Genomic DNA, 11,118 nt, shown 5'->3' on the forward strand with positions numbered 1-11,118 from the left:
GGCACAGATGAGGCAGGGCCTGGTAGGCCATTATCAAGACTTTGGTTTTTCTTTGGACTGAGAAGGGAAAACTATTGGAGGGTTTACAGCAGGGAGGGGAAATGATCTAACTTTTGTTCTAAAGGAGTCCTGTCCTTTCTCTGGGGAATACATACACTATAGGAAGAGAAGAATGGAAGTTAAGTGGTTAGTTTCAACAGCCTGTGTGAGAAAGGACGGCTGGGACCAGGTGTTATTGGTAGAAGTAACAAGAAGTGATTTGACTGGGAATATATTTTAAAATGCATTCCAACAGAATGTGGTGGCCCGGAGGCTGTCTCCCCAACTCATTTGTCAACTATTTGAATAATCACATTCAAAGTAGAAAAGCAAAGCCATTTTTAAAACACAAGTGTTTATTGTTAAGCAGGAATAAATACCCAGTAGTCAAGGAACACTAACATTAGGACAGAAGTAGAGTCAAAGATAGGCAGGACTCCTGAAAATGGTGATTGGATGCTAAATTTTGCAGAACTTTTTACACTTTGCTATTTACAAAAATAATTTTAAACAAAGGCATAGAAGTACACAATACTATTTTCCAACCAAAGAAAAGTCCCTTTTAAATATCATTTTGTCATGAAAGACAGGACGCCTGAGGGTCTTTCATAACTCTTACAGGGTGTGACGCTGGCGTGCAGCCAGCACTGCTAACGGTTCTTTGGGTGAGGGAGATTTCATAAGCCAAGAAATGTGTTAAAACCACTCAGAGGGAACCCAGGGGCCACTGGCCCTCCAAGGAACACGGAGATGTATGAGTCGGCTTGGCTGAAGGGTGGTGAGTCCTATAAACCTGAGCAGGTTGAACCTCTCTGAGAGATGGGTCTTTCGCGCCTGCACAGTCCAAGCCATGGCCCGACCCACATCCAAGTTTGGGTCTTCGCCTTTATCCAGCGGCCCCGAGACCTGCGAGCGCGGACCCCAAGCCCCTGTCCGCGCCACCCCGGCCCCGCCCCTTGTCTTTCCCGGCCCCGCCCCCTCCAGCCGGGCGGCGCCGGAGCGGGGCTGTCAGCTCGGCTGTGTGGGCGGAGCTTGCGCCGCCTCCAGGACCCCTGCGCGCACCGCCCCTCGCCCCTAGCCACCGCGCGTCTCCGCCGACACGCACTTCCTGCGAGGCCTCCGAGCGCACCTTATCCCGGCCGAATCGAGCTGTGCCCTGCCTTGCCTTTCCAAGCTGTTCGCCATGGTGGATGAGCTGGTCCTGCTGCTGCACGCGCTTCTGATGCGGCACCGCGCCCTTAGCATCGAGAACAGCCAGCTCATGGAACAGCTTCGGCTGCTGGTGTGCGAGAGGGCCACCCTGCTGCGCCAGGTACGTCCGCCGAGCTGCCCTGTGCCCTTCCCTGAAACGTTTGACGGCGAGAGCTCTCGGCTCCCCGAGTTTATCGTGCAGACGGCGTCTTACATGCTCGTCAACGAGAACCGATTCTGCAACGACGCCATGAAGGTGGCATTCCTGATCAGCCTGCTCACCGGGGAAGCCGAGGAGTGGGTGGTGCCCTACATTGAGATGGATAGCCCCATCCTGGGCGATTACCGGGCCTTCCTCGATGAGATGAAACAGTGTTTTGGCTGGGATGACGACGAAGAAGACGAAGACGAATATGAAGAAGATGATTATTAGGCCCGGAGACCCTCGGGCCTAGGAGGGGGAAGGGCACTGCCCGCCGCCACCCCCCTGCCTCCCCGCCTCGCCCCGCCCGGAGCCGCCGCGCTCCCCTAACGCTGTGATCCCCTGGCCTTTCCCTCCCCTCTGGTTGTCTTCCTCACCCTCCACTCTCTGCCGTAGTGCTTGTCTTTGTTCCAGGCATAGTGCTCTCCAGTCACCTGCTGCTGAGGCTGGGGCGTCTCTGAAGTGCGCTCTGCTGCCCACTCTGGCCAGCCCCAGGACCCTCACCGCTCATTAGAACTGTGTTCTGAGCCCCAGCTCTAGGGCAAGCTCCTCTTACAAACCGGTCAGCCTATACTCTGCCCTGCCGACTGTCAGGCCTGCACCTCTGCCCAGCGACCTGCGCTGCCACCCAAGCACGCTCCATCAGATTCCAGCCACAGACCCGGCCTTTGGAGATCAGGAGCAACCTAGAATATGCCTTTGTGGGCTACACCTCCTGGGACACTGATTTGGACTGCTCACCAACAACTCCACCCCCCTCCCCAGGGGCTAATCTTTCAACTTGATTAATTGTTCTGTACTAACTCTGAGTCTTCCTCGTGCCCCACGAGATTGCTGCAGGGGCCCATTGTGCCTGGCAACCCAATTGTTGACATTTCTCCTATGCACCAGTTTTGCACACCTGTCATCTTTGTTTCAAAATTGCAGCAGTCCCATCGAGGTGTGCATTTGGACAAAAATACTAAAAACCGAACAATACAAACAAAAGCAGGTACTCAGCCCAGCTCCTCAATGCTACCTGGAAAAAGCATTTGCATTCTTTTCAATAAATTTCAAGCACTACCGAAAAAAAATACCAAAAAGTGTCTTTTCATGGTTAAGGGCTATCATTGGCCTTTGCCACTTTCAGCCTGACTCTCATTATTCCCACTGATATCAGGGAATCTAATTCAACGTTCAATCTCTGTACTCCCCACTGTCACGACTAAGCTCCAGAGGACAGTTACCACAGGGCTTTATGGGGAAACACGTACTACCCCCACTGACGCCTTTCTTATAGCCCTGGTGAAGGGAGTGTTCTCTGGTGCTTCTGAGGTGGCATGGGTAAGGGGTGGCTGAGGCAGACAGGTGGCACAGCATCCCAAACTGGGACACTTTAGAGAGAACTTCAAGGGGGCACTATTAATAATTAGACTGGAACAACAAGTACAAGTCAGGACACACAATATTTCTATCTTCATGAGCTTTGGGGTTCTTCCTCAACATGGTCAGAGATGTTCTGCCTCTTAACTCTTAATGCCTGTTGGGTGCTATTGATTTCGGGCTTCAAAACATAGTGTAGCACATTGTTTTAAAACCCCTTTTAGATGCTTGAGCTAACATTAAATCCCAGATCCTGGATAAATGTGTGCATACTAAATGGAGCCCGATTTGAACGTTTCATCTTCCTCAGGCAGATCCCCTTAGAATTCCTACCCATCCATGTGCCCCAGATTCCTGCCTGAAGAAACTGACAAGATTCCTAGATCTTATACTGCTGCTATCTGAGCTATGCTGAAATCTCTTTGTGGGCCCGGAGGGCTCAGAGGCACTGAGGTAGTGGGGTGAGTGTTGAGAAGAAACTGCATACCTTTGTGAGGCAATTACCCAGTTAAGTCGCAGCAGTGTTAAGTCAGGGAACCTTGGTCCGGTTGTGGGGGCTGCCTATGCCAGCCAGGACCTGTCATGGAGGATTTGAGCTGTTCTGAGTTCTTATCTGTATCTGCCCCAGTGTCTTCATTGTACCATGTCCAGAGCCAGCCCTACCTTAGAACTTCTAATTTAGACAATGAATTTCCTTGTTGTTTAAGACCTTTCGAAGCTAAGTGTTCTTTTATTTGTACTGGTAAACCTCACAGTGTGGGTTAAATGAGATCCTGATCATTCTCCTGGGTACTTTATGGGTGTGGATTCAGTGAGATCACACCCATGAGATAGTTTGAACTGTCTCTGCTACATGGTGAGCACTCAGTAAACTTAGGCTCTTACTCTTAGGCCTGGGAACCGAAGCATCATTCCAGAAACAGATCTCTTGCTATGACCTTGGCCTCAGTAGGAAAATGTCAGGAGTCCATAGAAGCAGGGTAGGCTCAGGGATAGTGGAAATGGGAGCAGCACGAGACTTTGTTTACTCTTTTGGATCTGGCACGAAGTCAGATAAAAAGCCAGTTTACAGTTACTTTGGTGAAGAGGCAAAGTCCAGAGCAGGAGTCATTTTTCCAGCCTAAGCAGGTTGTTTCTGGAGGGTGTGACAGGGGTAGATAACGATGTAGCAGAGGAAGTTGAGGTCCATCCTGGGGGTGGATGTGGGAAAGTGCTGGTCAAGAGCTGAGAGTTGAATGAGACCCAGCGAAACCAAAATTCAGTCATCCAAAGTAATCAGTGGCCTGGGTAGACTTAGAGGAGAAAGAGATATGGTGGTCAAATAAATGTAGTTCTTGGCCTCATGGTGATTTCAATTTGTTGCTCTTATGGTGCCTTGGGCCAAAATTAGGATGCTACCTTACTACAAGGTAAGGTCCAGAAAGAGAATCTAAACTGATTAGATTTGAGGGTGACCTTTTCAGGGTGGAAGTTGAAGGCATGAATAGATGAGATCTCCTCCCTACCACCAAACCAAGTGAGTCCTTTCTTTTCATGGGGAAGTATGGGTCTCTGATCAGTGAAGATGCCAATGCAGTGCCTGAGTAGCACTCATGACAGCTAGGCCAGGAGCTTCTGGAATCTGAAATGCACACATCCTGGGCATGTATGCATGGGTGTGAGCTGACTCTGTGTGTGTGTGTGTGTGTGTGTGTGTGTGTTCGTGTCCTTCAGGTGTCATGGAGGAGCAGGTTACGCTGTGAGCTGCAGAGAGGGGCAGTGTTAAGAATCTGGCTACCTTGGGGGCAGATTCTGCAATAAAAGTATCAATACTAGCAAGGGCATGACTCCCATGGGAGGAATTCATGATAGTTTGATTGTAGCATAAGCACAGCAGAAAAGAATGGAGAAGCAGATAAGCACATCTGAACAGAGTGTCACCACTCAGATGGAAACTATTAAAAGTAGGTGAAAATGTTGAAATAGCAAGTTATGAACTTCAGACTCCTGAATTCCCACCACACTGGACTTGAAAAGGTCACTGAAATTATGCTGTTAATGAAATCAATCATATTGTAGATCATACTCATGGAATCATATTAAATCTTCCAAAGTATGATTGAATTTCTCTAATCATTTGAGTAGGTAAGCAGTGCCATCCATTAATCCTGTGTTATTGTGTTTTGCAGGATTGTATGTAAAGCTAGAGGTACATTATGCACATTATGTTTGGTTATGTTCTGTTATTATAACAGTGATTTGGAAGTAGAGGGAGATGTCTTCTTGAAATTAGTGGAATATATTTTTTTAAATAAATGAATTTAAATAATTTTTTAACTTCTTAAATCAATTAAAATGAAGCTAATAAAGGGGTATCTGAATTTAGAACATTCCTGAGAATGTTTTCCTTGATGAATGATCAATGTGGGGTAATTGTATGAAGTATATATATTATTTGCTTTGAAATAAGAATTTTGCTGGGCTTTATGGTAAAGAGCCTGCATGCCAATGCAGGAGACTCAGGTTTGATCCCTGGGTCTGGAAGTTCCTCTGGAGGAGGGCGTGGCAACCCACTCCAGTATTCTTGCCTGGGGAATCCCATGGACAGAGGAGACTGGTGGGCTACAATCAATAGGGTTGTGAAGAGTCAGACATGACTGAAGAGACTTAGCGTGCATGCCTGCATGAATTTTGCTAAAGCAGCATTAGAAGTGTCTGGTAGTTTGCATTACTCAGTAGTTCAAGTATATTTCCTACAGTCTTATGCCCACTTATTCCTAAAATTAAATACAAGGAACTATGACCTGTTTGGTGTCCTTTGACAGTGCTGGAACCCCTACTTCTGATCATTCCCCTTGCATTTTTTCCCTTCTTGTCTGAAATGCTTCTGTTATTGTTATCTTAAATATTGTATTGTCCAGAGAGTTAACAAAAAACAACAACAATGCAGTTAACCCGTGATGGATAATAGCTTGCTTGAAATAATTATGAACTGCATAGCAAGATTTGTTAAAGGAGCAGAAGCCCTCCCCTGGATGAATTAGGGGAGGTGGTGGTGAGATGCTGAAAAGGAGGTTTCAGAATAGTTAGATAGCAGCATTAATGTACCTCCTGGTATCTCACTTATGATCAATAACAAATTAACTTTTCTTAATATCCACAATATTTACATACCTTCTTCCCCCACCCTAATAACAAAGGATTTCATGAGCAGAATTATAATGATGTAATTCTTCTATTTTAATCAAGTGTTAGTCACTCAGTCATGTTCAACTCTTTGTGACCCCATGGACTGTAGCCTGCCAGGCTCCTCTGTCCATGGAATTTTCTGGGCAAGAATACTGGAGCGGGTTGCCATTTCCTTCTCCAGATCTTCCCGACCCAGGGGTTGAACCCAGGTCTCCCACATTGCAGGCAGATTCATTACCTGTGAGCCACCAGGGAAGCCCATTTTAGCCAAAGTCCCTTCTTACATGACCAGTTAGTTCAGAGTCAGTCGGCTCAAGATAAAAAACTGTCACAAGACTCTTACATTCCTCACTTAAAATTGTTACTTTTAAAACAAATAATAACAGTAAAGGAAAGCAAAGGGTATTTCAGTGGTAACTGAAGTAATTGAGGTATTTCTGATTTATTTGTTCTCTCAGTCAGTGCAGTTCAGTCGCTCAGTTGTGTCTGACTTTTTGTTCTCCAGACACAGATAATTGCACTGCCATGCAGGGCTTTTAGAACTGCTCATTTGAATGAACATAATTAAATTTTTAACATGTTCACAAGTAGGGAGAATAATATAATGAGTCCCCATAGACCCATCTCCATATTCAAAACTTACCAACATTTTTGCTTCACCTATCCCTTTTCTTTCTTATAATGTTAATGAAATATTTAAAATAAAATTTCAGATGTCATATTAATTCACCCTTTAATATTTCAGTATGTTTCTCTAACAGATAAGCCTTTAAAAACAATCCATAATATCATCACCATCATGTACTAAAATACAATGACTCCTTAATATTTAATACTCCATATTCAAATATCCACAGTAACTTTAACAAGTGTTTTTAATTATTTGTTTGAATTAGGTTTCAAAAATGTCGACACAGTGCCTTTGGTTTATATATCTCTAAAACTTTCTTTTAACTAATAACAATGACCCTCCATATTTTTTCCCCTGTAAATTATTTATTGAGTAAACCAGGTCATTTTGTCCTATGGAATTTCCTATATTCTAGACCTGCTTAAGTTTTTCATATCCTTGCCCAAATTTCTCTTGGATTGTTGGTGTTTCTCAATTTCTTAGAGGCTCTTTATTCATTAGGGATTGATGATATATGTTGCAAATATTTATTTTTATAGTGGTAAAAATTTTTGGCCATGCCTTGTGACAGGTGGGATCTTAGTTCCCTGAGGAGGGATTGAACGTGCGCCCCCTGCAGTGGAAGCACTGAGTCCTAACCACTGGGCCATCAGAGAAGTTCCTTATTCCTGTGACCATAATCCTCCATGTGTTTTAATCTTAGTATATCAGATAACTGAATTAAATAATAACTACTTAGTCTAATATTCGTTCAATGTCTTTTTGTTAGCTAGTTTCTTTTTCCATTTTTAGTTGTTTCTTCAAAATGTAAAGAACCCTATAAAATTCCTGGAAACTATGTAGTCTGAAGTTTTGATGGTGAATGACAGTTTTGTTATAGGTACTTTTTCTTTTTCTTTCTTAGCTCCACTGTCTTTTAGCATTGAATGTTATTTTCTGGAAGACTGAGGCCAACCTAATATTTTTCATTCACAAATTCAACAAAAGTATCAAGTCAATTGTGAATGAAAAATATTAGGATGGCCTCAGTCATCTAGAAAATAACATTCAATGCTAAAAGACAGTGGGTCTAGGAAAGGAAAAAAAAAAAAAAAACCAGAAACAGAAGATATTAAGAAGAGGTGGCAAGAATACACAGGAGAATTGTACAAAAATGAGCTTCACGACCCAGATAATCACGATGGTGTGATCACTGACCTAGAGCCAGACATCCTGGAATATGAAGTCAAGTGGGCCTTAGAAAGCATCACTACGAACAAAGCTAGTGGAGGTGATGGAATTCCAGTTGAGTTATTTCAAATCCTGAAAGATGATGCTGTGAAAGTGCTGCACTCAGTATGCCAGCAAATTTGGAAAACTCAGCTGTGGCCACAGGACTGGAAAAGGTCAGTTTTCATTCCAATCCCAAAGAAAGGCAATGCCAAAGAATGCTCAAACTACCACACAATTGCACTCATCTCACACGCTAGTAAAGTAATGCTCAAAATTCTCCATGGCAGGCTTCAGCAATATGTGAACCGTGAACTTCCAGATGTTCAAGCTGGTTTTAGAAAAGACAGAGGAACCAGAGATCAAATTGCCAACATCCGCTGGATCATGGAAAAAGGAAGAGAGTTCCAGAAAAACATCTGTTTCTGCTTTAATGACTATGCCAAAGCCTTTGACTGTGTGGACCACAATAAACTGTGGAAAATTCTGAAAGAGATGGGGATACCAGACCACCTGACCTGCCTCTTGAGAAATCTGTAGGCAGGTCAGGAAGGAACAGTTAGAACTGGACATGGAACAACACACTGGTTCCAAATAGGAAAAGGAGTACGTCAAGGCTGTATATGGTCACCCTGCTTATTTTTTTTTTTAATTTTATTTTATTTTTAAACTTTACATAATTGTATTAGTTTTGCCAAATATCAAAATGAATCCATCACAGGTATACATGTGCTCCCCATCCTGAACCCTCCTCCCTCCTCCCTCCCCATACCATCCCTCTTATTTAACTTATATGCAGAGTACATCATGAGAAATGCTGGGCTGGAAGAAGCACAAGCTGGAATCAAGATTGCCAGGAGAAATATCAATAACCTCAGATATACAGATGATACCACCCTTATGGTAGAAAGTGAAGAGGAATTAAAAGCCTCTTGATGAAAGTGAAAGAGGAGAGTGGAAAAAGTTGGCTTAAATCTCAATATTCAGAAAACTAAGATCATGGCATCTGGTCCCATCACTTCATGGGAAATAGATGGGGAAACAGTGGAAACAGTGTCAGACTTTATTTTTTTGGGCTCCAAAATCACTGCAGATGGTGACTTCAGCCATGAAATTAAAAGACGCTTACTCCTTCGAAGGAAAGTTATGACCAACCTAAATAGTATATTCAAAAGCAGAGACATGACTTTGCCAACAAAGGTCCATCTAGTCAAGGCTATGGTTTTTCCAGTAGTCATGTATGGATGTGAGAGTTGGACTGTGAAGAAAGCTGAGCACTGAAGAATTGATGCTTTTGAACTGTGGTGTTGGAGAAGACTCTTGAGAGTCCCTTGGGCTGCAAGGAGGTCCAACCAGTCCATCCTAAAGGAGATCAGTCCTGGGTGTTCTTTGGAAGGACTGATGCTAAAGCTGAAACTCCAGTACTTTGGCCGCCTCATGCAAAGAGTTGACTCACTGGAAAAGACCCTGATGCTGGGAGGGATTGGGGGCAGGAGGAGAAGGGGACGACAGAGGATGAGATGGCTGGATGGCATCACCGACTCGATGGATATGAGTTTGAGTGAACTCTGGGGGTTGGTGATGGACAGGGAAGCCTGGCATGCTGCAATTCATCGGGTCGCAAAGAGCTGGACACGACTGAGCGATTGAACTGAATTGAAGTATTACTCATTTTTTTGGTCATGTTTTTGTGTAACCTGGTGTGACCATTTAATATGTAGATTCGAGATCTGATTCCTTTCTGCAAAACTTTCGTAATTATTTATTTAAATGTGTATAATGCATAGTGATATTTATGTTAACTCTCTTTTACCTGCCCTCTATATCTTAAATTTTCTCAGATTTTTTACAAATTTTTTCTTCATTTACATTTTGTTCTCTTTACTTCGGTCAGTCCTATTCTCTCTGTCCTTTTCAGTGATTTCAGATATCTCTCTCATTCTTTGTGTTGCTTCCTGTTTGGCTTCATATGTGACAGTTTTGTTTTATCCAACTTCTTTGCCAAGTGTCGCGAGCTCATGCTTAAGTTTCTGTTGACTCGTGCATATTCCTGAGTCACATATTTTTTATTTGTTCTCTTGTTGTGTAGCTACGAATTCTTTATATCTTTTAAGTTGATGGTGATGTGTTGTGTTATGATGGGTGATATAAATCACATCTCTTTTCTCAGCAGTATTCTTGTTGGGAGTGTTATTTGCCATTTTTTCCCTTGTTTCTTTCCTTCTGTGGGAGTGCATCTAGGAACCTTTCAGTATCTTGCCTCCTTTCCAATAACGCTGTTCATGCTCAGTAAAGCTATAAGTCAGCCTTTCTTTTCTCTGGCAGAAATAACTCAGTGTTAGTGACCTGTACGTTGCATACTTCCCATTTTTCTGAAATGAGACAAATCTGACTCTCCATTCTGTTTTCAAAACATTTCCATAGCACTTTCATGTTTTCATTGTACCTAATGTACCTAGATGGTTTCTAACATTATTTTCAGAATCAACATCCTGTACTTTCTATTCTTGTCTCTGCTGCTCAGTAGTTCTTATCTCTTAATCACCCAAGATAATCTCTATCCCTGAGAAACATGAGCTAACCTTTGAGAGGGATTGAATAAGATTCAGCTCTGGGGGTGGGAGAACCTGAAAAGTAAAAAGTGAATTAATGACTTAGAATATTTTCTCACTACAGCTGTGTGTGTGTTTGTGTGTGTGTTTCAAAAATAGAATCAATTTTAGTCTCAATTTTTGGAACAACTTTTTATCCCCTCTGTAACAAGAAGAAAAATGGAAGGGTTTTAGCCATCTGTGAAGAAGAGGCACTGCATGTGTAGCAGATCCCATCAATATGTATATGGGGGGAAAAACAAATCTGTTGTTCATTGGAATAAGAAGTGAAGGTGAAATTAGCACCAGAAAATGGACATTAGAAGAGATTAAAAAAAAAAAGGATACATGGAAAGTTTTGTTTGCTGCAAGTTGAAAATGGATTGTTCCTCACACAAAGTTTGAGTTCAGTGAGAATGTTTTGGGAATCAGAAAGGCTGATCCCTGTTTAGCTTTGCCTTAGATTTACTCTGCCAGACCTAAACAGCTTACTTGACTTCTCTGGTTCTAAACTTCTGTGTCTATGTCATGGGAATAATTATATCTTAGGGCTAGTATAAGAAAAAACTGCCTAGTATCTTATCTGGTAGTCAATAAATATTAACATCATTCTTTTCTTCAATAGGTATTATTTAGTAAAATAGGAGTATAAGGTTGGCTGTTATGCTAGTTGTGTGTTTTGGTAGAAAGCCACTGTATTGGGGAATTTGGAGTGTTAACAGAAA

At 42.9% G+C, this 11,118-nt stretch overlaps 1 protein-coding gene across 1 annotated transcript; it reads left to right on the plus strand.

Annotated features, from left to right (window-relative positions):
* The first annotated feature begins 1,040 nt into the window (after window positions 1–1,040).
* LDOC1 (LDOC1 regulator of NFKB signaling) lies at window positions 1,041–2,504 on the plus strand. The gene has a single exon (XM_061408577.1). The coding sequence runs from the start codon at window positions 1,223–1,225 to the stop codon at window positions 1,661–1,663; it is 441 nt and encodes a 146-aa protein (XP_061264561.1). The 5' UTR covers window positions 1,041–1,222; the 3' UTR covers window positions 1,664–2,504.
* Window positions 2,505–11,118: the final 8,614 nt, after the last annotated feature.

Source organism: Bos javanicus, chromosome X (assembly GCF_032452875.1).
Source record: "Bos javanicus breed banteng chromosome X, ARS-OSU_banteng_1.0, whole genome shotgun sequence".
Classification (NCBI taxonomy): Eukaryota; Metazoa; Chordata; class Mammalia; order Artiodactyla; family Bovidae; genus Bos; species Bos javanicus.